The following is a 27,229-nucleotide window of genomic DNA, read 5'->3' as shown; positions in this document are numbered from 1 at the left end:
TTTTTTTAAATTGTTAATAAAATCCTTAAATTGAATGCACAGGCCCCCTGCTTGAATCATAATTGTGGCGAGATCTACCGTTATTATTGGTTAGTTAGAAGACTAACCAATTTGTTCTTGTTTCCCCATGCTCTGCCAGCTGCTAGAACTGTGGCACATGGCAACAAAACTCCAATCTTTTGCTTTTATTTTGTTTTACATATATGCCTTAATAAAACTGACAATTTCATTAAGCCAGTAAAATGATCTTTCAGAAACATTAAATACTGACTGAATCTGAAGATTTTCATGCTTGCCTGAAAAAGCTGGTATTCAGAGCAGTTGTTTGTTATTGTTCTGGAGTATTTTAAGGAACTGTGGAAAACATTACTATAATAGTAGAAAATAGTAAATATTCTCCCTCTGCTGACACAGATTTTAACAGGAATTATGGCTGGTTTGGAGTGACAGAAAAACACTCATATCTGAACTCTCTCATTTCTTCTTTTACCAGATGGAAAACACTGACAATCTGATTTCTGATCTTTGAAAAATACAGCTATTAGTAATTCCAAGACTATTATTATAATCATCAGTTACTGAAATACATTCGATATCTATGCCTGACAACCCTCAAAAAGCACTGTAAGGTCTAATATGGAAGTGGAGAGATTGACTGGGGTGAGAGGGTCACCCTATCTACCCCATCATCCATGCTGCCTTTTGACCTCAGCCTGCTCTGTTTTCTCTAAGTAACTATAGAACTTGTGACATTTTATTGCACAAAAATGTAAAGCCAGGTTACAAGAATACTGTGAATCATGCAAAAATAAGGAACCTGTAAATGGCATAATTAAGGCTTCCTATTAAGGCTGAAGAGAATCCCCTAGACCACATGCACATGAGGCATTTCTTAAAATGTGTCTGTGTGGAGGAATCGCAGCAGATAAACGCTTTGCAAGACAATTCTGTCCACTGCTATCTACTCTATCTACTCTCCCTTAGCAATCTTGCCGCTCTTTCATTACATGAAAAAGGCATAAATGGTCTCAAAAGTAACAAGTGCTACGAATACCAGCTTTGCTGGATACATTTGGACTCATTTTCTGTACCTTTTTATGAACACAAAGCTTTTAAAAATCTTTTACATACACAAGAATGTCAAAATATAATTTTCTTCTCATTTTCTGAATCATCTGAGTTTATGAACACCCACCCCTAGTAACTCCAGTACATGCTGTGCCACGTATTTCTGGGTGACACATAGATGACACGGCATGTAGAAATTCATTAGCAACATTATGAAGGTTGAGGAAACCATCAAGAGGTCTTAAAGTGAAGGAGGGTAAATAGCACCTTATCATGTGTTCAGCAAACCTGGTGAACCAGAAGCCTGAGTGTAACACATTTCCTGAATGGGAAGATATTGAATGCTGAGGGTCAGGGATGACTGCTCAGAGAGAGAAGGGGTTTTTCCTGCCTTCTCTTCTCTATAGTCTGTCATATATGGAACTGGATTTGGAAACCCCAGTATCTCTAATCGGGAATACTTTATTGCATTGACAATACAGCATTGACAAAAGAGCTTGACTCTTCAGTTGTGGCAGTAGGGAAAAGGGGAGAGGGGAAGTATAGTAAACTGATTTACCAGCCCAGAATTTTTTTCAAAAATTTATTGCCCTTCTAGATATTACTTATTTATAATTAATTTTACCCATACTTTGGTCCCTTCTCACTGGCCTTTGCCTATTACCGCTTTGCTTGCAGCAAGGGTCAGAGTTCTCTACTGAACAGCAGTAAAGTTCTTGCAAATTCCTGAACTGTTCTCCTACTAACAACGTTGCAGCAACAAGGCAAAGAGGGGAGAAACATAATTTAACATAAATCAGATTATATTCCCATAAATCATCCTTAATTAATTGAATTTTTAAAATCCAAGAAACCTCAGGATTGTGGAGGATGTAAAACCTGTGTATGGCAAGAAGAATGTTTTGAAATAGATCATTGCTTTTCTGGACTTCTGGCTTGTTTAATTTAATCAGAAAAGGCATGGCTCCCCTGATTTATCTCTATATGCTTCAGGCAAAATTTGAAGAACTGTAAAATAAAAACAAAGGTGGCAGATCAAATAAATGATCAGCAGACCAACAAAAACAGATGGCATTTTCTGATTCAAGTATTTTTCTATTTTTATTTTGCTTTTTGTGGAATGAAAATCCTACTTAGCAGAGAGAATAAAAAAATGACAAAAATAAGGAAGTTATTAGCCAAAAGCTACAGAACAAATACTGACATTTTCCCAGCCCATGGGTGAGGGTGGCAAACAGCCAGCAGAGAGAGGAAGATAAGGGTGCACTGGCAGACCCGAATGTTAGTGCTGTGCCAGGTGCAAGCCAAATCCTGCCAAAACCGAGACTTCCCAGGAAAATGCTCTGTACTTTCTCACAAACAGGAGAAAGACATTTCTCAAATCCTTTTTTTTTATCCTCAAGAGAAGAATACCTTTTATCTGTCTCCTACTAAGAATATTATCTTAAAATAGAGGTATATTTAACAGTCTTCATACTCTTTCAAAGGTTTTGCGACAACACAACTTAATGAAAACAAAACTACTATCATTTTTTGTTTCTTTTTATCTGTCTTTCCTCTAGCCATGCTTGCAATTCATGCTTTGATACTTCAGGAGATCAATCAAAGGCTGGTCATAAAAAGCAGTTAAAACAAAAAACAGACACAAGGCTATCTGAGCTGTTGCCTTCTTTTGAACAACAATTTCATTTATTTTCTGTCCTTCGAGAAAAATCCCTTGTGAAGTTCTCCCTTGTGCTATACTCTATTTAAATATTACTTCTTAATGTCAATATTTAGTTTCATTTTAAAACAACTGGGCACAAACTTGAAAACAGCATGTCCTTCATGTATTTTGCGCATATCCATCACAACAATAATTTTGCAAATGAACTTCAATCCCGCTATCCAATACCACTATTACAAAGCAGTTACACAAATGAAATAAAAAAGAAGTAATTGCTAGGTTTCTGATTTATAAGACTATTGATTAAACTTCACAAGTACAAAGATCCAGGAAGTATACTTTCAGCAGAAGAAAGTTCAGTCAAGCTAGAACAATATGAAAAATAAGCATATTTATTATTTGCAAGTTTGTGTGAAACTTCAGTAGGGTTTAAGTGAACTATCAGAGTCTACTGTTCAAGGTAAAATTCTCACAAAAGCTCTTGAATTAGGAAAGCATCTTCCACAAACACATCAAAATTCTGCACCTTATCCTATGCAATTTACATCTCACTTCAATGTGATAACACAAAACCCCAAATTTTCCTATGTTTATTTTTCCTATTTACTCTTGCCATTTTATACAAGGAAAACATTCAAACATCCACAGACAATATGTATCACTTTTTATCATTTCTCTTTGCTTATTTGTGCTGGCACTACTTTAAATCAGAACTCTTTCTATAACTTCCTTGCACAAAAAGCAAAAAGACATTTTTTCAGGAGCATTAACTGGCTTCCAATAATTACTGGATAGCTGCTGGTTTTTTGAATATTTTGTCAATTAATATATTATTAATATTCCACACAGAGATGTTCAAATAATTTTAAATATGCCTTCCCTGCATTCAAACTGACTTTTTCTTCCTTCAAGCTTTTGTATATTGGTGAGGCATTCCTTTTAATCAAACAGGAATTTATTTCCATCACAAAATAAAGGTACTTTTCAATTAATGCAGTTACTTTTGAAAAGGCAACTCAAAGACTTTGAAAACAGTCTGATATTTTCATGCTTTGGGTCTTAGGTTTGTTACTAAAGGGTTACACTCAGGATGAAATCATCCAGGTTTAGCTTATTATCTTGCTCAGAGTTTTTTTAACACAAAGTACAAATTTGTAGAAGGATTATGAAGAATGGACACTGACCTCTTTTGAGCTGAAGACCTACCTTTTTATCACTCAGTCCAGTCACTTGGTCAACAAATTCCTCTTGAATCATAAATGCAGCTAAGTTGGCAGTATAACTAGCCAGGAAAATGACAGCGAAGAAAGCCCAAACCGACACCATGATTTTACTTGTCGTCCCTTTGGGGTTTTGCACAGGCACAGAGTTGTTGAATACCAAGCCCCAGAGTAACCACACTGCCTTTCCAATGGTAAAGGATGGTCCATGGGGATCTGTAATTGCAAAGAGCAGTTATTTTAGTTGCAGTTAAATTAAACCTTGGCAAGATACCCTACATAATAACAACAAATTACTCACAAAGACATGGTTAAAAAAATATTTCAATACATACTCACTGTACTCCCAATGGAATCACAAGATTTACCATAGGTGCTCTCTATTGTAATGACATTAATTTCCATATTTGTAAAAAATAATTCAACATTTTTCTACGTGGCATTTAGTTCAAAAGTTTTAAAATGAAAATGGAAAGCATAGGTTTGGAGAAGCAAACTGGTGTCTCTTGCAGTAAGATATGTGCCACAGTACTGCCCCTTTCAGTCTCCTGTGCCAGCGGACATGTAAAATGGAAAACTGTGGGTTTAAGTCTTAATGATTCAGTTCTAGTACTTTTCTCACCCAAATTATTGTTTACCACCCCCAGTCTTCCAACATCGTGCTTTTTGAACTTTATGTAGGCATATTTAAGATCAAATGTGTGAATACATCACCTACTTTTAAGCAACTTTACACTCAGAGAATAAATCAGTAAGTCAACACAAAGGAGCTACCTGTAGAGATACGTAACTGAGAGCACACGAGACTCTGGCTACCTCTGGCTACCTCAGTCAGTTCTGTGGCTTCAAATGTGTTGGCATTACAGGCAAAAACCCGTCCCAGATAATCTATTCTGTAATTTTTGTTATTCCTGTTTTCAGTCAGCTTTTAATTCATCCCAAAGCAAGAAGTGGTCAGCACCATGCCCTCATGCCCACATAGTAGCAGAAGTGGATTAGCAATGCTATTACCCACTTAAAAGGCCTTATTTGTAGAGCCCTATTAGAATAAAGGGAAGTTTGTTCTTACCCAGCTCCAGGTAAGTACAGTGCAGTCATCGCGTATTGCTCGTCATCTAGACTCCCTTTATCCTCAATAGAAAGAAACAGGCCTCCCCTGACTGTGACTCATTTGACATTTTTATAAGTATATCTATTTTATAATTAAATGGCAATTCAGACAATAAGCTCTGATGCAGACACCTGTAATATTACCTCCTTCCCTGCCCTGTCCCTTTATCCAAGGGGATGCAGATTACAAACTCAGATTTAGTTATTAATTTAATTATAATTTATTTTAATAAAGATTTAATTATTATTAAAAGAATAAAACCCAAAGTGCCTATCTCAGTGCATGTTCTCATTTCAGTAGAAATGCTAATACAGTGCAAATTTTTCACAATGCAACTGAGCACAACATCTTAGATTATCCTCTTTCTATTCTGCAGCAGTGATAAGAAGATAGAGTGCAGTAAAATAAACACAACGGAGCTGACTTTTGGTTTATGAAACTGCCTTCTACAGCCATTTGAGATTGAGCTGATACAGGGATAATATGTATTTTCTGAGCAACAATGATAAGGGAAGTATATGCCAAGAAAGCAGTCTAAAGGTCTGTTTATGCTACTGGAGTTTGTATTACCATTGAGCTTCATCCTGCCAAAAATGCCTAGGGAAAGGAGTAATCTGCATAAAGATTCCCACTTATTTTAAGCTTCCCATGTTTCAAATTAATGGCAGCTGGACTCGTGGCAAGTCTCTAGAGCTAAGTTAGGATGGTCTAGTGCCATAATATGCCTTTGTAGCCGTAAGTACGCTAAATAATCTAGCCCCTAGATCCCCCGTGTCTATATTCACCTTTGATTTCCCCTTCCTAAACACAGTGTTTATTTTGGACAGAGGTTACATGTTTACCATCTTATTGAAATTATAACATCATCTGAACATTACAATAATCCCCTTTTTCAGGGAACACGCCAATCATAATCTAGAAGAAACCATTAGCTTGTAATAGTCTCCAGAACTGTGTCCACCAAGCTGGAAGATCTCTTGTTATAAAATTAGGCAAGTATGATAAAAACAGGCTGCACTCTCAACTGTAAGTAAAGAAAGGGCAAGACTGTAAGTAAAGATGAGGGCACCACAATACATGGAATCCTCATTCTCAGGTCAAAGTGCTAATAATATACAACTGCAGCTTTCACTAAGAAAGGCAAGCTCTGTATTAAATTTGTTGTGCTGGTATATTTTGAAAATGAAGTTTCTATAACCATGGATGTTACACAGAAAGAAGCGATGTCCTTCTGCCGCTGGCCTCATTTCAAGGCCGAGTTCATCAGACTTTTTATAGGGACTATACAAAACTATATACAACGTAACTGCTACTTTTCCAGATTATCCACCAAACCACATCAGTTTAGATCATTTTCTCTGAATTAACCGTGAATTCATGAGAGTCAGAAGTCTGTAGAACTTATTCCAATCCTTTTTTAAGCTGACACTCTACAACTGATACAGTATGCTAACCAAACACGGGCTGAATACAACTCTCTCTAATACCACTTACCCTTCTATATGTCTTTATTCCAATTAATTAGAATACAAACATGAGCATATAAACCCTCAAGAAATCATATTTTAAATGAAGAGCAAACATACTTTCATAGCTGCTTTTTACTGTCTTATTCCTATGTTATGTTTATTTTAAAAGATGGAGGGCAAGGGATGGGAAATAATTGATTTTTATAGCTTTAGGGTTGTGTAAAATGCAAAGCTTACCTCTCCCTTGTGCTAAGTTCCTGTTATATCCTACAGGACTAAAGTACTCAAATATAAAGACAGCCATGGCGGACACAATGAGAAGCATCACAAACATCATCACCCAGACAGAAGCACTAAAAGGCTCTGCAGCAAAACAGACAAGAGAAACAGAAACACAGTTCATTAAACCAGTTGCAGCACAAGAATTCTAATGTCTTCAGCTAGGCAAGCCCAGCAGCTTTCTTTAAATTAGCTTTTACCATCCAAAATGCTAGCAAATAACTAAGTAACAATATATAAAGAACTGCTGTTAGTATATATACACAAAATTCATACAGTCAAAATCTTAAATGTAAGTTGCAATTCAAAAACAGGCTGCACACTTTTCTTCGACAAAGCCTTCAGTGACACTGAGTGGCAAATAATTGGTTGACTCGCTGCTTATTCAGTCTACAATCAGGTAGCCCATTTCTATTTATCCTATGTTATATGCATTTATCAACAGAATGGTCCAACCATTATGACTGTGTTTCTGCAGAGCAAAAGCAATTAAGCATACGTTTAATACATTTGGTAATTCAGTGAAGTAGACTTCTCTCTCATTTTCTATCCAACAAAAAGTGTTGGGGAAAAAAGCTAAATACCTGCATTCAAACTAATTTTTTTTGTTTCAGAATTTTTTTCTTTCTGTGTTCACTTTCATCTACCTGCAATGAAGACGTCATTTTTACCAATTGCAAACACATCCTTTTGAAAGTCTCATTCTCATCTGGGAGAAAATTTCTGAAATCAAAAGGTTTTCATGGAAAACTGAATGTCAGTTTGAAGACAGAAAAACCACGATTAAGTAAAAGAAGTAGGTTGGAAGAGAAAACTAAAAGCAGTTTCAAATACCAGACTAAGCACCAACTTTTTGAAAGGATTGGATATGGTAATAGTATGTGATAACACAAAGTTCTTAAATATCATCTTGCCCAGTCACAAATTCTCTGTCATTTCAGGAGTCCCTGTTGTAGCTGTCATGGTATAAGGATATATGTAAGAAAGGTTTTGTATAGCAAAGTAATATCTCTTTATCAGGTCAGCTCATTTGGCGGCATTTTATATCCTAATTTTCGTAGATAATGCAAGTGTGAGTGTGCTCTGAAATATGAGGAAAAAAATGTTAGTGTAATATTTCAAATTAGGACAGAATCAAGAAGCACCTGAAATGAAAAGAAATCAGTGTATTCCAATGCTTTGCCTGTTTTTGAAAGCCCAAGAGGTTCCTCCATCCTAACTTCTTCATTCTTTGAATTTAAATTAAGATTTGAACGACTGAAAATTCTTCCATCATTGCAGAAAACGACTATGAGTGAGAACTGAGGTGTGCTAAGCCCAATCGCCCAATCTGAACCTTGCCCGAGTTAGCATGAATGATTCACCCAGGACTAGAATGAAGTGTAATAATTTGGGCCCAAGCATGAAAATCTCATGAGATCATTTGCCTTTGCTAAAATTTCTTCAGAAATTTGGAACCAAGAAAAGACCAAATTCCAAATAGCCCCACTGGTGATTTTGGATGCGAACTAAAAAGGCAAGGCAGGGAAACTTTAAGCCAAACTGTTCTCTTTCTGTTTTTAAGATAAGGTTAAGGAACAGTTGGTTGGTTTTTTTTAATTATTTTTTTTTTTAAGAAAGGTTATGAAGTTCTTTCAATTACTATAATTACTTGTTTCGAAGAGAATAGTAAATTAAAAAAATAACAGAATTCGTAAAAGGCAGAGAAAGATCCATTCAGATGCAGACAGATAAAGGACATTATGTAGCCAAATACAGTTGTTAACAAATATTATATGAATTAACATATTAACTGGATTAAATAGGAATTCACATAAAACTATCATACAAATTTGACAGCATTCTCATAGAAGAAAGCAAGCCTGATAAAACTCTTATCAAAAGCAACAGTGTAGAAACAGCAATGGTAATTCGTCAAAATCTAAATAAGGCAAAGGGCAAAACAAGCCGATGTGAAAAAGCGAGTTATAAACAACAGTTTAAGCAGAACGCTCTTTAATAATTTAAGCAGTCTGGTAATGAGGTGGACAATTAAAAGAAGCAATAGGAAAATAAAAAGCCATTCAGAATAGCAAGCAGTAAGATTGAACAAGTACAAAATCAATTGAATAACAAAGTCGATCTTCCTGTCATATTAGAGATCAAATTACACATTTAGCACTGTTCTTTGATTCTCAAAGGACAGAAGGAGAACTTCCCTCAGGCAAGCAGCAGGTTTTATAAGAATTTTCAGTAAAGCTATGACATGGCAGAAAAATACTAATATATGACTTGCTAGTGTACATTTCAAATGATTGGCAATGGAGAATACTGAGCAATGAAAAAGATGTCTTACTCCACTGACTTCAAGTTTTACCTCCCACCACCAAAACCAATACTTAAATAATACATAAAATAAATAGGGGCATAGATTTCCTATTCCACCAATGCTCCCAAAAAAGAAAACTGACTTCACCTATGAACTCTCTCCCTCTTAAAAATACAGAAATTTGGATTTGAGGTTTCCCTTATTTTGTTTGGTTTTTTTAATAAAGTTGAATCAAATCTCCACAGAATCTTCAAAAAACTTATTTGTGGATCTAGTGTATATGAATTTTAGTATGATATGAAAATTTTTTAATGTGGATAAAATTCTCATTTGAAGGAGACACCCGCATCAGAATCAGAACACCGCAGATAATGAGGAAGAGGCTGTCAGCCCATCGGTTACTTACATCTATTGGACACAACCACTGAATGGAAAATCGAGCTCAGACAAAATCCTGTACTTGTCTACATTCATAGTAACAAATCAGAAAAACAGGTATTTCATGAACTGTAATCAAGTGCTATTTTAAAAAAATAATATTGTATTTGACAACAAATCTTTTAAAAGAATTATGTAAGATGACTCTATTCTTAGACATTCACTTAATTGAAACAAAATCAGTCTGTGAATAAATTCAGTTATCTGCCTGATAGTATTTCGCACGGCAAAGCATTTTACTACTATGCACACCTCATCGAAATACACAGTCAATTCCAGTAAAGCGGCAGTTTCATCTACGTCTGAAAAACCAGAACATACTTCTGAGAGCACAGACTTGATTTATTGGTGCAGTAAATCAGATTTCTTCAAAAGTAATGCTATTCTATTGAGCTTTATAAGAAGGGGTTATTTTTACCTTTTTGAATTATATATACGCCCAACTAAACCAATAACATGAAATGCATTTTAGAAATCTAATAACTATGTTGTGAAAAATGCAAAAGGAGCCTCTCTTTTGATGGTAGCTGTTAGCAGGTTTTTAAGAGATAAGCAGAGTCCATAGTAAAAATCAACTGCACTTGCAGCACATTTAGAGAACACCCCAGCACTTATATTTCAAATTATAATTTCAACATGCTGCAAGTGCAATTTTAAGAATGAATTAACTTTACAAGTCAGTGACTTATAGAAAAGACAAGATGCTATCTGAATATTTTCATTAAAAGTACAGCCTCTTATAACTTCATTAAAAAGTCTTTCATTCATTAAACAAAAATATTAACCATCAACAAAATCTGTTTAGGTATCACCGCATTTGGGAAGTTATTTGATTACTCACTGTGTCATACTTATTGGCATCATCTCTGTAATGTGCCTTTATGGAACAGGTATGAGAAATAAGCTCTATGGCTAAATGATGATTCTTGTGCAAGAAAACCCAATTATCTGCCCACTTGTAGCTGATACTACACCAGCAAACTGCTCCTCGATGGCTACAAGTGATTTCAGTGGAAGTGAAGAACTTACACTTAGCAATCTAAAAAGAAACCAGACAATCAGTGATGCAAAAATGGCATCACTGCTGACCCAATGGACTTGAACATACTAAACTGTTCCGTAAGATAACTGGAAAATACTGATTTTTTTTTTTTTTTTCAATTTCACTTAAATTATTTTAGTGTCGCTAGCACTACTTTCCTGTGCAAAATATCCTTAAAAATACTGGGCCCAAATACACTATGAGGAACATAACAGCATTCCAGGCACTTTTGATCCATTTCATGGCTCATTCTCTTTTCAGCTTCAGGTAAACTCACGCTAACCACCAAATACAGAAGTAAACAATAAGCACTAAAAGAGAAGGAGAGGGAAATAATGAAAGGAGAAATGAACAATTGAAACAAGAAGCAAACAAGGAAAGACAAAAGTCTTTGTTTCTTTATATCCCACCTCCTTTCTGTCCAGCCTTTCATTTCTTTGCTATATCTCCACTGTTCAACTGCATCATCACAACTCCACTGTCCAATTGCATCAACGCAGAAAACACTCAGAAGCTCTCCAGTGCAGTAGTATGGTGTTCAGAAGCCAGAGGTAACTTATCAAATTAGCTGTCAGATCTCTTCTAATCATAAGAAAGTCTCTTTTTCTTAGCTATTCTACAAGGGGTTTTTAAATTATTTTGTGAATGTGAATGTTAAAAAGATATGAAACCATTTCTAATGGGCTAAACAAACATAAATTAGTTGGTAAAGAAGCGGTTTTTGAGGAAGTAATTTTCCCAACTGAAGATTTTGGGGGATTCTTTTTCATATTGAAATCACTGTCATTGGTTTTCACTTACTGCATCTGAAACCAACAGCACTGTCCTCATGTGCTAATAATTATGTTAATCAGCATGTCAACACGGTACAAACTTCCTAATGTAAAATTCAAAACTTGACAGAAACATGTCAATGCACTATATTGCTTAACGAACAATGAAACCTACCCAACTCTATAGAAATGCAATTAAATGATCTGGATGGGTTGGAGAATCATACCTAGAAAAGCAGACGGTGAAACTGTGCCATTGCTCCGTGACACCATGACACTAATCCCAGTCTCAACAAATGGCACTGAAAAGTCAACCACTTCAGAGCGCTCTTCATTAATAGTGAGAGACCCCACAGCCATAACTGCACGATGATATACCACCTGATCCACAAAGAGAAGACACCAACAATATTACTCAGTAGAGAATACCTCATTTCTCCAAAAGAATTAAAACCAAACATTGCTAAGTTCTTACTTAAGAGCTTTTTTACCTAACAGAACTTACTTCACCAATCATTCCATTCCACACATTATTGACTTTTTTGCCATGTTTCCCATTAGTCACCAAATACAGGTCATATGTGAACTTGACAGTTTTAGACAACTTCTTCAGGATATCAATGCAGAATCCTTTGCAGCACTTCTTTACGTTAGTTCCCTCATTAGTTGAGTTGCTGTCAACAGAGAAGAGAGACATAAACATTTATACTGCGAAAAACAGAAGAACCACAACAGCAAGATTCAGCATACTGTGAAACAACATTTTGTCATACTTGTGAGTGACCATGTTTTTCTGAATTGATGGAGAAATAATCCACAGGATGCTTTATATGGTGTTTGTAGCTCTTACTAGTTATAACACAGTTGCTTGATGAGAGATAAATAGAAGATAATGATAGACCTTGTATGACATGCTTTCTGCTGCAGTACCCAGCATACTGCACTCCACTTCTCCATCAAGACATACAGTCTTCTCTTACTAATCTCTCTCTTAGGCTTAGGTTAAACATTTATTACTTTTACTCTGAAGACATAAGACTACATGTCATTTAGTAATTAGAAAAATTCCCAAGATGTAAGCTATATAAAGGCACAGCAGTTCACCGTACTGAAAATGGATCCGGCACCTTTTTCTGCACTTTGAGAAGGTGAATTTCAGGCCATCTTTGAGTGCAAAGATGAGGGCTTTCCCTTTATTTTTTTTCTGAAATGTTCATTTCATGATCTCCAGAACTTTTTAGTATAAGCATCTTCAGAAGCCAAGGCAATATTTTACGGCCTTTGAAAGAATTCAAAATTAAAATAAAACTAGTTTAGAACTTGACTAAGTACAGTTATGGCAAAAAAAATGTTTCTCTGGACTTCAGGAAGCATGTGCACAACCATTTAGCAGTCTCCAGAAATCATCAGAAACATGCATTATATTCCCTAAATCTGCTCAGTAAAAAAACATTGCTACTATATTCAGTTCATAAAGACGTAGACCGAAGCACAGGATGGGTGAAACAACACTGATAAATGCACAATGAGAAATTTTCCACTGATTTCTAATGACTGCTCCAAAGTTATAGAGCAATCAAAGCAGGGGACTTTTCTCTAGATGGTATGTCACAGTGGTATTTTATGCTGGAGTAGTTTATTCTGTACCAAATTTCAGCATAAACATACATTTTCAATAGGAGACATTCTCAAATTGTTAAAGACTAAGTAAAACAGGCATATTTCAACATAAGTGGAAACGATTCAAAGAGGACTCATTAAAACAATCCTATTTTAGAACACAATCTTCTTTCATGTGACTGAAAAGGGCTAATTCTAGTTGACTTTTAATTTACTATAAACTTACTATCTTGTCATTAATTCAATGTGACTTACATGTAAGTAACCAGAACCTTTCAACTTATTAAAAAGGAAGATGTGCAAACAAGAGCATACCGTGTGGGAAAGGGAAAAAGAAAGAGGAAATGAAATACAGAAGGAAAAGCAAAGATAGGAAGCAAAGGAAAAGAACAGCAGAGTATCAGAAAACAATCATACAATGAAAGAAGCAAAGAGAAGAATTAATGAGAAAATAGGGGAATATATTTTGCACTCAGAAAAAAACCAAAAGGAATGCTGTGTATTTACTTACTTAATTTTGACAAATTTACGACATGGCACGGTGTTTTTTTGGCAACTTTCCATCAAAGGATCCACGTCCTCAACAATGACAAAGGGAGCCTCCTCCAGGGTGACAATACTCAAATGGTTATCGTCTGGGTCGCTGTCTGCGAAAGAGCTGTACCTTGGCCAGACAGAGTACTTCAGGCTCAGTGAGTTGTTCTCCCATTTCCCCACCTGAAATGCCAAGATACACAGGCTGCTGATATCTGCTTGCTTGTTTTTGACAAATGAGATCTAATATTAAATGTGCTGGGATACAGGTACAGGAAATTACATTGCAAACAGTTGTCCTGGGTTTTTGTTATCAAAATTACTTTAGAAGTTTTTAGTAATTGCATGAAGTGAGAAAATGCACTGTGGTAAAGACAAGGTAACGTTATTTTAAGAGATAACAGCTTTATAAAGACTGGATGACATCATTTAACACTATCTATCACCTGGCTATAGCTGCACTGAAATTTGACATGCATCATTTCCATTTGAGCCAGAACAGCAACCAGATACTCCATTTGTAATCAGGACCAATTTGCAGTAATAAGAAAACAGTTCTCAAAAAAAGGAAAAAAAAGAAAACTAACCCCACACACACATACACATCAGACTGGTAACCAAAGTATCATAATATCATTTCTATATCTTCTCAAAAGAGAAGACTCTTCTATTCTTATAGTTTCAAAAGCCATTGTGAAAGCCTTTACCTAGGGTTCCATCACACCTGAGCCAGGCTAAGGTTTTAGCCAAACCACAGTTTTAGTAAACACAAGTTCAATTGTACATGATTTAGTTCTTATTAGAGATAAAGTATTTTATCGTGCTTTAGTTAATGCCAACTGTTGGAGGAGTTTAAGAAAGCATACTCCACTTTACATTAAAATTGTCTATTTATTTACTATTATAAATTATCCCTTCTAAATTAACCTACATTTCTTTCCACTTCCAGAACACCAGAAAGGGGCATATGATTTAAGTATTTTGAAAACTCTAGCATTTTCTTCCTCAGATTGTGCTTAACCACTTTGTATCCATAAATCTAATTGCATGTTTTATCCAAGTAGCGATGACAGATAATATAAATGAGCTAGCAATCCACAAAATATATAACCTAACGCATTTTAATAGTTCTTTAGTTGCTTAAGCTAAAAAAATTATAACATAATCATGAGACTGCTAAAATATTTGTTTTGCAAGGAAAATGGTGGGAATTAAGAGTACAATGACAGACCTAGGTCCTAAAAAAAACTGTAAAAAAAATTGTCACCTACCTTCTGTCTTCTAAAGACTTTAAAATGAATCACAAAAATTCCAGAAGAACATGATTTATATCCATTTCTATTTAGGGAAGCATATAAGCACATGCCCTTTGCAGTTTCCTTTCCATCCTGTTTATAAGTCAAGATGTTTTGCTGAACTTTAATGTAGGAGGCAGAAATGCCAACTCTCTATACACTTAAATTAGGAAATTCAAAATATCTCAAGGGAATTAGGAATTCACACCTACATCAATGGGAACCGGACACAGGATTTATATGTACAGTTCTAGTATGAAATTTAACCAAAACACAATGGATGAAGCCTTTGTGAGAAAAACTATTTCATACACAGGGAAACAAATCTATTTAACTCTGTATGAGACAGTTATATTGCAATAATAGTTTAGTCGTCAAGTTATGGTATATAATCGCATTCACAGCAGAGTCTGTGCTGGTTTACATTAGCTTACACAGTGTCGTTCATATCTATGCCCTAAGTACGCCATGAAGTTGGCCATCTGGAACGGGGACATTTCCAGCCAGCTCAGTACTTCAGTCGAACAGCAAATGTGCCAAGTAATACGATGAATTTCAGAAGTGGAAAATGTGCCCGACCGTCTGCCTATTCCAACCAGCAAAAGGAAACGAAACGTGACTGAGGCTCAGTCACATTTGTGTGTTCAGGACTATAGCAGTGGCAGCACCTGCCTTTCTAAATCACTCGATACAAGATTCTGGGAGGAGACAGATCTGCCTAATCCTGAAGCACTTCCCTCTGCAAGCCACCCCCTGCACTTGCATCACTGTCCCATGGACCAACAGGCAGACAAGCTGCCCATGACAATATGAGTTCATCTGATTCTATCAAAAATGTAGTGACTGTTTTGATGCTGTTAAAAGAGGAATCATTATACTTTTTCATACTTCAACTAGAGTACCTGCCATTTTATTGTTCTGAGGAGGATATAACCAGTCATATTTTTAAATGGCTGAATTTGGGGAAAGGCTAGTTTCTTTTGTCAGTTGTATCTGTATGGAAGTGTTATATGTTGAGCGAACGTCTAAAGTTAGGTCCAAAATTTTTTGTCTGTTGCCTTTCATGGATGTATCTCAATATTCACTCCTTATAACCTTATTTTTAAAAAATAATTAAAAATTAAGACCTTGCCTTGGGTCTTAGGGGCATCCCTACTTCTCCATCCAAAGAGGTCTACTGCTGCAGTCCCAGGGTGTCACAGTGACTTCATCTGGGCTTTATATGGTGCACAAATCGCATGTCCATTGCAGGTCATCCCTGCTACCACCAGTACAATGAGTAACCCACAGTGTCAGAAAGCACAACGAAAAAAAGCACAGGAGAAAGGTATCAATGTGAAGAAGGTAGAAAAGCAAAAGGCAGAAAAGTTCTGAAAATCCTCACTGGTGGGCTAAGAATGGCAAATGAGGAAGGGTAGTAATTAGAAAGAGCCTGTAGGTCACTCCTTTTGTTTGGGAAATGTTTCTGTTGGATTTGTTTGTTTAATGTAATTAACCACTAATGTAAATGTTTAATTAACCACTAATGTAAATGGTTAGCAAAGGTGTTGGATTTGCTCTGCTGCTGATGCTGGACTCACAAGCGAACAGTTTCCATGTTTATTTGGTATTTTGATTTTAAAATAGCTATACTGTTGAAGATTACATGTTACACTTCTATCATTCTGCTACAGTTTTGAATGATCAAACCACTTTTTCCTTTTTCATTTATTTTAAGTGGAGTGTAAGAATTTAGTTTTATACAATTAAAGCACAGTCAAAATATGGGAGGATTTTTGTATTTGTATTAGAAGCTTTTTAGTTTGTGCAGAACTAATTATAGCTTTGTTATTAAGAATATGAATGGTATTAATTATTTACACAATGTTTTGTATCTTCATATATCATTTAGTTCTTTCAACGTTCTTGTGCAATTGATAGTATCCCTTTTTTACAGGGTGAAGGGTTGAAATGACACAGAAAAGCTGCAGAATAAGCAAAACTAAAACATGAGCAGGTTCCTGTCACAATAAAGAGAATTTATGAAATTGCATCCGTATATAGGTGTCCTGCAGGATCAGCTTTTATGTCACTTACGGAAGTCAGATCTAGTATTAGATCCAGTCAATATCTGTTTTGAATGCCTTTAAAACCTTCAAATGCTTAGGGAAAAAACCAACAGGTCATAACAACTACACATACTCATTGTATTTCAGGACATTATAAAGAGGTCTGCTTATAAAGTGTAAGCATTTGTGTGCAAACCCAAATGTTAAGTCCTTATTCAACACCGACTGTTAAAGTGGCTTAGTTTAAAAAAGCATGCCAAGTCCTGATTTCGCCTGTGAAGGTCATTACAAATGCTGTAGAATATGAAAAAGTTCATATGTAAAATATGAAAAGTAGAATATGAAAATTTCAGTTGCTGCTCTCAGTAGGAGACAACGGTGATATTTGAATAAACCATTTTACAGTGAAATAGTTTACCAACCTGGACAGCTTCAAAATTCAATTGCCTCCAGTGTTTTGCAGCACTCATTTTCAGTGTGCTACTTCGTGATCATTATAGCTACTGATGAACTAAACGTGGCATCCTCCAACCAAATCCAAGCATCTAGATTTGAAGTAGAAGGGGTCTGTGTTTAAATTAGCATCCTTACCTACTAATAATGGGATCCCTGATACAGATATTCTTTATGCAACATTTTCTAATTCTAATGACAAATATTTGAACACTAGAACACATTAATCTGCAGGTGAAACTACAAACCTCCAATACAGAACAGTAGTGAACTGTAACTCTACATACTCTTAGCAGAGACCATAAACAATTTTCATAGCCAGTCTATCAAAGACTAACAGGTCCACAAAACTAAAATAGTGCTAAATTCACATGTAGGATAGAAACACACTGTCTCTACTGTGGAAATGTTATCACTACAGTGAAGAATTACTATCTTATTCTTTCCATCTGCAGCCTAAGACTTCCTACTTGTATTTGATCAATCTCAAGGGAACTCTTTGCCATTCAGAAGCTTTTTCTTATCTCCTCAGTCTTCAAGCCATCACTGCTTGGAAAAGGGTAGCTAGAGGACAACAGGGAGTTAAAACACTGCACAGGCCTGCCAGTTTGCCAAAATTATATTTTGATAGGGTGGGAGATGGGTAGAAGAGAACTTTTCTGAAGATAATTTTCATTGTCCTAATTTCTTGAAAGAAAACAGTTCAGAAAGTGAGCTTTTTACCGTTCAAAACATAAAACCACCATTTGAAATCACTTGTAAACAGAAATAAAGATGTTTTATAAAGACATTGCACTTAGTTCTGGACTTGCTATCTAGAAATAGATGCTAATTTATCAGAATATGTACAGATGAATTTGAGGTGAAAGAATTTCAACTACTCCAATCTATTACTTTGGTTTGTTTTGTTTGGGTTACTGATTCATAGAATTTGAAATTTTAGCTTTTTTTTCTCTGAAACAGAATGGAAACATTTTTAAGATTTCAAAGCTTTGTGTCAGTCAGGATAATCACTTCCCCTAGCTCCTGGAAGCAAGACTACTGCCCCAGAGAACTCAGCTGAAAGCACAGCTCATTAACAGTAGGAAGCCAGAGGCACGTTCCAACTGCATCAAGAAGAATCTCAGGTATTTGAGTTGGTGTAGCAGGCCCAGCCATCCTGAATTTAAAATGAAGCCAATATAAGATAAAACATTTATACTTGGTGTAGCCACTCCCTAATGACAGGAAATTTAGCTGTAGTTGAATCAGGGCAGTTTGTTCAGTCTTACCTGCATCCCTTTCCTCTTTCCTGGAAGATTAAGAATATTTAAGATCTGCATCAATCCCCATTTTGGTGTAACACAAAGTCATATCTTCACCTGGAACCATTTGCTGTTTCAAAATCTCATGTGCTGAGGAATAATTTCCTTAGCACCCCTAGGCACACGTAGAACACAGGGAAAATATAGCTATTTTTGTAAAATGTGTTCTGTAAAATCTCTTTTTCATTTAGGTAAGATGACTTTTTTAGAATTACAACCATTTAATAGAGCATTAAATAAAGTACAGGAGGAACATTTGGACTTCTGGATTATGCAACCTGAGATGAAACTACTGAATAGTTCAAAGACAGGTCTGAAAATTTGATTTATGCTCCAACCTTAAACCCAATTAACTACATTTAGTTACAGTCTACAGCAAGTCAAGCAACGGAGAAGAGAATACCATGCTTAGAGTGCAAAGAGCACAAAAGTGTGTCTAGAAAGAGAGCTCTCCTGCTTAGACCTCCTAAGAATCCAATTAATATTACTAGAGAAATCAAAAGTGTAAATGAGCTTATTCTCAGCAGATACAATGGAATATCTTGTGTTGCTAGACTAAAAAATGGAGGGGGAAGGTAAAACTGCATTAAGAAAGATTTTAAAGTAATAAACACAGTACTGTGTATTTGTAAAACAAACATTTTTAAAAAGGAAAATTCAACGCTCAAAAAAGGCAGACATGCTCCATTACAGAACTGTCAAAAACTTCATGCAAATACTTTTACTCTACTGTGTAGAAATGACACAAAATATCCAGAGATTTACGATAAACTTCTGTTATTCCTAGTCAGACTGATAATGATGTGGCCTCGATCCCAGAGAAATACAGAAGATGGCCCTCACTTGAAAAAAGGGCAATAGAATCTTTTTGGGGAAAGATCCTGGCCCAAATTATACAAAAAAACTTATTTATGGCCAAAAGACTGGGACCTTCATAAAAAATACAGTTTCAATAGCAAATCAAACCCTTGATTCACTATTGTAGGTGCAAAACTCAGCTTCAGCTACGGACTTGCAATGGTATGTATACCATTGTATCTCTTTTGAACTTGCACATTCTTTCCCATTTTCTCCATCTTCATATGCAGTCTGGAATATTCCCTTTGGTTTAATCTCTACAGGATACGGGAAGGAAAGCAGAAAATAGCTGAGAGCACAGAAGAGCTTGTTTGATGTCAGACTGAATTAGCAATCACAGGGTCCTCATCTCATCCACCGTTGTCTAAAGCACCCCACGAACTCTCTGTATTACATAGATGGTTTGACCACCTCATGCATGCCTATTTACCTTTTGAAGACTGCATTCGAGAAAGGTGGTAATTAAGTATTTGGTGTGTTTCTGTGTAACAGCTAGATAAAGACAGCTAGCCTAAGACAGACAGACAGCTTGCAAAGTTACGCATTGCTGTACCTCACGGAGACCCCTCTCCCGCTGCACCCTTAAGCAGTCTCTAAATAATATGGGGATGACTGACATAATCCTAATCACTCACCCTCACAGAGATCAGCGAATCAGAGAAAAAGAACATGGACAGATCCTGAGCGGAGAGAGAAAAGAGCAGGGTATGTTCTCCCTTGTGTGCCAATGCTGGCATGAAAAGAAAGTCTGTCACACCGGCATATCGCACAGAAAACAAACAAATAACTCGGTCCTATCACCCTCTTCCCAGCAGATGGGAACTGTACGCAATACACAGACATCATCCTTTTGTAAGAAAAAATGTTACGTGACAACATGGATACTAAATGCACCCCCAGGACTACCCGACCAAACCTTTGAAAAGAGAAAAGTTTTCAGGGATGTTCTTTCTACATTAAACACATGCACATATTGCAAACATACTTTTTGAGCTGTCTTACTTTTGTGAAGAAAATAATGCTGAGCAAATGCAAAATCTAACTCATTTTGCTTTATAGAAAAACTATTTATTACTTCTATTTCATCACACTTTTCCACTTACAAGGAAGAGCTACTCTGGCAAGTTTTAAGTCAATAACTAGAAAGCATAAATTGAGTTTGTCAGGTTAGCAATAACAGGCAGCTGCAGAACAAAGCACAAGAGCAAAATCCTTCCTCCAGAAACAGCATCTGTTGTATACCTTCTGCTGCAAACCTTTGTGTCACTTCGCGTTTCTGAAGGTCCATATTTCACAATGACACTCTAAATTTAAATGACAAAATATGATGCAAGCTCTTTCATGTCTTATTAATAGGGAGTGTTTTACAGTCCTGAGTGGTTTGAAGACATCCATGTAAAGACTTTGAAGTTTTCAAAATTTGCTGCAAAATCCCATATGGGGTATGCAAATGTACCGCTCTTCCCTCATGGCTGCTCCTGATGCTGGCAGGGAGGCACCAATACTGTGACCAGCAGGGCTCAAAGGAAAACACAGTACCCAGAGAGATTATAAACAAACAGGAGGAGAAAGAAAAGCTACCACCTCCTGTAGCCTCATTTTTCAATACAGAATTTAGTAATTAGCACTCACCAAATCCTCAGTGGTTGGTACAGTTTTGGTACTGGGAAATGTCCCAAATAACTCTATGTAGCGCAAGCATTCAAACTCATGCCAGAGAAGCCATTTTATGAGTTGACTATGTCATTAGAAAGGAAAAGAGCTAAACAAATTGACAGCCCCTTCCTCCACCTCCCAGTGAGGGAAGATTTTTTGTCACCTCTGCACTCAGTGAAGATCTTACAGCTCTCCAGAAATGTCCACATATCCATCCGTTTACCTCCAGAGAGGAAGAGCTGCCCTGAAAGTCTTCCTACTCTTTAATCTTCTCTGTAATATTAGCTGTAAAGAACAGGAGCAAAGCACACTTTACCACTGCTTTCCATGGCAGCTGCGATTCCTTTACAGCAGCAGAGAGGAAGGAACCATCCTTCTTGGGAATAGAGGGTTTAAGAAATGCTGCATATTAATTGGTGCAATTCAAACAATTCAGTACAGTAAAGGTCAAAGGAAAGGCCTTTAGGCTAAGTAAAAGCTCACTGATACAGAAACAATATGCAATTTTCACTTGACAGTAAGCGTCAGGATAGGCATATTTACAGGAAGACTAAATACACTAAGCAACAAGGATGGAACAAAGAAAATGACAACCCAACAGATGTTAAAGAGCATGCTGTTTCTGCTACGGGCAAAGATAATATATCATGTCAAGCCACAGAGCTACTGACAAAAGATACACCAGCAAATGGATGATTAGATCATGCAATTTCATATGTTCTACTTAAAATATATGCATTTCTTCACAACTTTTAGGGAATGTCTACCATGAGGCATCAGGATCTTTCAGCTGCCATGACCCCTGCTCCGAAATCAATTGAGATTTCGCAAGAAACTACCCTGTACCATCTCAGTGACTTTTTATTATCACAGTACTCTGTGATAATAAAGCTCTGTCAGAAATCTGACTGAGTGCTAGGTTTTTCAGTTCTTGCCCAGTGAAGTTTCAGCTATACCATTAGATATGATAGCTGTCTTTTCTCGGCTACATGGTGGTGGATGTTAGTAGCCAGATGGAGCTCTCTGTGAAGACCCTGGTTCATTTATTCCAGGCAGGAACCGCACACCCTCTGCCCACTCATTCCTACTTAGATACAAATGTGTACAACCTCACACAGAGCTTGTAAATCTGGCATATGCTAGTTAATCAGAGCAAAATCAAGTTCTACATTAAATCCTACCTTAATAGAATGTTAAAGATGATTGGTTACGTTTAGAATAAACTTAGATGTAAGTAACGGTTCTTGCAGTGGCATTAAACGAGCAATTGTGCCATGTCGTACCTGTTATTCTTGCTTCTTGTAAAAATTCATTGGCTACAAAAATGCAGGACACTTATACCTCACAAATTCACCCAGAATACAGACCACTATGGTAATTTTATCTATATCTATCTGGGAGCACCAGTAAAAATTGGTTTTACACTGGAACTCATCTTTACACATGGAATACACTCATCTTTAAATGTTATACAGTCCTCCCCACCTTACTTAAGATATATGATTTGCACAGCTAATTAAACCGCCTAATTTTGCCACTGCTAATTATATTCTAGTATATGATTTTAATATTGGATTGATTGGTTTTATTTCCACATTAAAAAAAAAGAAAGACTAACAGACTGTGAAGTTTGCAACTCAGTGAAGTTAACGGGCCGGGTGAGACACCCAGGTCACACCTCACCGAGATAAGCTTAATGAGGGAGTTGCAGGTGGTACTGCTGGACCTCTGTGGATTTTTTAGCACTGGCACAGTGTTCCAGCAGCGCTTTGGTGATATTTGGGCAACACTGTTAACTCTGGCAAATTTATCAAGTTTCACTGAAACAAGCACATTAAGCTTGTCTTCTTAAAAATCTCTTGCCTGAGAACAGCAGCCCCTTTGCCTGTCAAGATTAGCAGCAACAATATGAATGTTGATGTAAGAAGTTTGAGTAGCTGCTTTAGGATCTGTCAAAATATCTTGCTGGATGCCTGCTGAACATGCCCAAAAGTGATTTTCAGCCTTCAAACTGTTATCATCCAACCAGCTTTTTTCAGAATCTGATATGGGACAAATCTTCAGTCAACCCCATTTATGCGTGAAGTTACCACTTCAAAGTTTTGATACTGAGTCATTTGTAAAGGAAAAGGAACTTCTTTTCCTAGGGGGAAGATGTATGCTCTTCAACTATGGTTGAATGGATTTTCTATAACCTCAAGCCTCGAGTCAAGTATATCAATTTCAAGACCAAGGAGAAATTGTACTTAAGTAAAAGCAGATTATTATACTAAAACCAAATAAAAATTAGTTTTAATATTAAATCTTGTACTTTCAGGAGAATGCTGGGTAAAAAAATCTTCACATAAACCACAATTACTCTTTCTTACGTAAATAATAAAGTCGCTACTTGCAATTTCCATGTACATTAGTTACATTACAAGAATTAGCAGGCTGTTGCATTGTCAGTTTTTCACATGAGTAAATAATTTAATTAGATTCTAGGACTTGATGTTTTCCATGTAGGATTGAGGGTATCTAATAAGACTTCAATAAAACAATTCTGTGATACTCATTGCAATATTGTAATTGGAAGTAAAAGCATGCGCCTGTCTGGAAACTCTGAGCAGGAAATGCTAGATCTCAGATGAGTAATTTTGACAGTTTTGAAATTGAGCAAAACAGAGCAAGGAGAAAGGAACAAGGAGAAAGAAATTGGCTAAGAGATATTCGGTGAGAAATGCAACTTGGAAAGAATGTCGAGACGACACTAGAGAGATGTTCAAATAAACCAGGGGGTGGGCAAAGGCGTTCTCATGTCTCTAAGTCAGAGGAACTGTCCTATTATTTCTGAAGCGCACAGTGATGCTCTGCTGATATAAATGTGGGGTGCTCCAAGATAGCCGAGAGCTACATCCAGCTTGCCAGGATAATTGATTAGTCAGTTTATTTGTCTTCATCCACAGAGGCAGGGATCAGCTTGTGGTCAGAAGAATAATTCTGGTGGTGACAGCCTGTTCTTGGCTGCCTTTCACTTCCCCCCTCTGACATAATTAAACCTGGCCCCCTTCCCATAGTCCTACGATAGAGAAGCAGACACGAAAGCTGCAGCTAGGGGCAGGCTGTCTCTACTGAAGTAACTCATCTGGCCTGCCACCAAAAGGGCTCTAAAGCAAAGGGGCAGCTAGGAGCAGATGCATAAATTTTTTTCTGGGCAGGAGCCTCCCTTCAGTCACTCTTTTTTTCCTCCTAGAAGCTCCTCAAACACAACAATGAGCAGGAAGGGATTTACCGGATGGAAAACTGTGCACAGACAACGTAAGTAGCAGCCTACAGAGAGTCTTGTAGCCCAGCACAGCAGGTGGAGCGTGCACTGCTGCCATACAACACGCACAGTTAGATACAGAAAAACCTGCACCAAATCTTCCATTCTCTGATAGGGGAGTCACTTGAAGGTTAAAACAGGGTCAAGTTATTTCTTGGAAATAATGTTGGTTCATATATCCAGCATTTCTTTGCTGCTGTTAGCTCATTTTTCAAAAACATCAAACCTATCTCCCCTTGTCCTTTGAATGGTCTCTTTAGAGAAGTTTCAAGGTACAAAATGTATGGAATTACTATACCATAAGCATTGCTGGCTGCCTCTCTAACTATTTTCTCCCTTTGGTGCCCAATACTAATATTCCCAAAGTAGTATACTATTTTTTCCAGAACATTATATATGATATGCAGACTGTTGAAGAATTTTAAAATAGGGTAAGAAATTTTCATAATGGTTACTGAGCAAAAAAGTCCTCCAAAGATTCAGATTGACACATGATTAAATTCATCCAGAGAATTAAATTTGCATGAAATGAACATAAAGAAATACATAGCATAATCTAGGACTACTCTGTGTTTTTGCATGACTAGCATATTTACTGAGGTGTCCTTCAGTAATCCTTATTTTGTCATTATTATTCGACACCATGAAGAGTCTTGCAGTCTTACAAACTGGAGTTTTAAGTTGATTCTATGGGATCCTAAAACTATAAGAAAAAGACTTCATAGATTTCAGCAACAATTTATATAATGCAGGATCATATTTTATGAATTTAAAATAAAACTGGTGGATGATACAGACGTATTTTTTCCTACAGTCTCATATTGCAAACAGTTTCTAAGGTCCCCTGTTTTTAAAACATGGGACCACAGATAACCTGCAAAACTCAGAGCCAAAACAGTCACAGGCTGAGGTGGGAGTTTTAAAGAAAAAACACTCACGATAAACTTTTTCTTTTATTCCTCACATATATGATTAACACTGATATTAAGACACTTTTCCTTCTAGTCTATATAGAGGTTTAGGGAGATCACTTGCCTACCAGGAGAACATAAGTCAAGATTCTGAATTTCTTAGGCAAACATTATAGGGATTATCCTCCAAGTCAACAGGAATTACACAGTTAAAAAAAAACAAAATGGTGTACTTTTACTCTAAAATCTGTCAAAGAATACAAAACCAAGCAAATAAAAGGACTGGAGTTGTAGAGATATACAAATCCATCCAAATTTAGGTAGTTAAGGCCCAAGTTTCTGGAGATTTTTCAATCATCCGTTTTATTTTACTAAATTGTAAGAAGAAATGCAAGGTGTGTTTCACAGAGATCTTCCGAAATCCACGTGGCTTATCTTCACTGATATGTTGCTTTCCCTGCTAGAACTCCTTAGACCTCCTCAGAATAAGGTAAAATTATCTTTTCTGAACTGTTGTGACAAACTTGCTACAGCAGAATATCATCATTGACATCCATGACGTTAATCTGTCTACTTGTCATTAATAGGGTTCTACCAAGTCTCTCCTATCTCCTCTCACGTCTTTTACCCAGAGGTAATGCTCACCTTTTCCCATTCACGATCGTTGTTCAGTACTATCACCACCAGCCTGGGGTGTGCCTGATAACCATCTGCTGTGAAGGACAAATCTTTACCTTCCCAAGTCACATTCATCATAAACCTAGAAAGCAAGGAAAAAAAGTTCATTGAAAAATTAATGAGCTGTCCAGCAGTTAATGAGCAAGCTAGTTCAGTCACCAGAGCCACCGATGAAATACATGCACCAAATCCTGTTAATGGAGTGAAAAGCCCACGTTTGCAGCATGGGGAGTCTGAGCATTTCAAGCACTGCATGGCAGAAGACAAAGCAAAATACTGTTTACATATGATTTTTAGTGCAGACATCATTTTTAAAACAGCTTCCACATTATGTATGACCTGCACACTTCATGAATAATCTTTCTGGCACTTTGCATAACCTCACCAGTTTTTCAGGACCATTTTAAACATGTCTACATCAGCACTGTATGTAACATTATACTATTGTCTCACTAGAGTAATACTCAGAGGTAAGCGCAACTACTCTGCCTTCACCTGTTTAGACCTCCAAGAGCCCTGCAGCCCTTCCCGACATGGTAGCTATACACAGCATCTTTGTAACTTGGATAAATTCCACTAATGCCTTCAGCCAAACCCAGACATGAAAACTTTGAAGGGGTTGATAATATTTCAGTTTAGTAATTTCAAAAAGAAAAAAGATATATGTTTTAAACTTTTTTGTATTTAGGTTAATTTTGAATGGTTTTCAAAAGATATATAAACTAATTAGCACTTTGAATAGAAAAAAAAATTAGAGGGACTCAGAATAAAATGTACAGAAAAAAGGAGAATTTTTAAAATTTTGTTGAAAATGCCAGTTCAATCCCAAATTTCCTGCCTTTAGACTTACCAGTTTGGGCACTGAATCAATAAAACTGTTTATTTACCACAGGCTCTTTGTTCAGCTACACAGGAGAAGACTTATTCAACAGAAATTTTGTATGAATTTATGTCAACAGAAGGAAATTACTCAGTGCTACAACAAGAGGTACTGCTCCTAAGACGTCCCACAGTACTGTAGCTTGCTTTCTCCGTTCTGTATTGCCACACTAACCTGCACGTTCTAAGGACAGAATACTACTTCTTATAAGCAATCCTGTCATTAGCAATGATTACATCATCTCTACCGAGTCATTGCTCTGACCTGGACTGTGCCATCAAGGGACACGTATGAACTCTGGTGAATAACACTGC

General features: G+C 36.6%; 1 protein-coding gene across 4 annotated transcripts in view; it reads right to left on the bottom strand.

The window, feature by feature from the left end:
- GRIN2A (glutamate ionotropic receptor NMDA type subunit 2A) overlaps positions 1–27,229 on the bottom strand; it is a 197,260-nt gene that overhangs the window by 50,152 nt on the left and 119,879 nt on the right. For all 4 annotated transcript variants that reach the window (XM_076350575.1, XM_076350576.1, XM_076350574.1 and 1 more), the window contains 6 exons: positions 26,003–26,117; positions 13,506–13,711; positions 11,880–12,048; positions 11,602–11,755; positions 6,772–6,897; positions 3,941–4,170 (listed from right to left, as the gene is read on the bottom strand). In XM_076350575.1, the coding sequence (XP_076206690.1) occupies positions 3,941–4,170; positions 6,772–6,897; positions 11,602–11,755; positions 11,880–12,048; positions 13,506–13,711; positions 26,003–26,117 (1,000 nt within the window). The remainder of the gene's footprint in view (positions 1–3,940; positions 4,171–6,771; positions 6,898–11,601; positions 11,756–11,879; positions 12,049–13,505; positions 13,712–26,002; positions 26,118–27,229) is intronic.

Source organism: Aptenodytes patagonicus, chromosome 13, assembly GCF_965638725.1.
Source record: "Aptenodytes patagonicus chromosome 13, bAptPat1.pri.cur, whole genome shotgun sequence".
Classification (NCBI taxonomy): Eukaryota; Metazoa; Chordata; class Aves; order Sphenisciformes; family Spheniscidae; genus Aptenodytes; species Aptenodytes patagonicus.
Note: the sequence above shows the minus strand (reverse complement) of the source record. Positions and strands in the feature narration are given on the sequence as shown.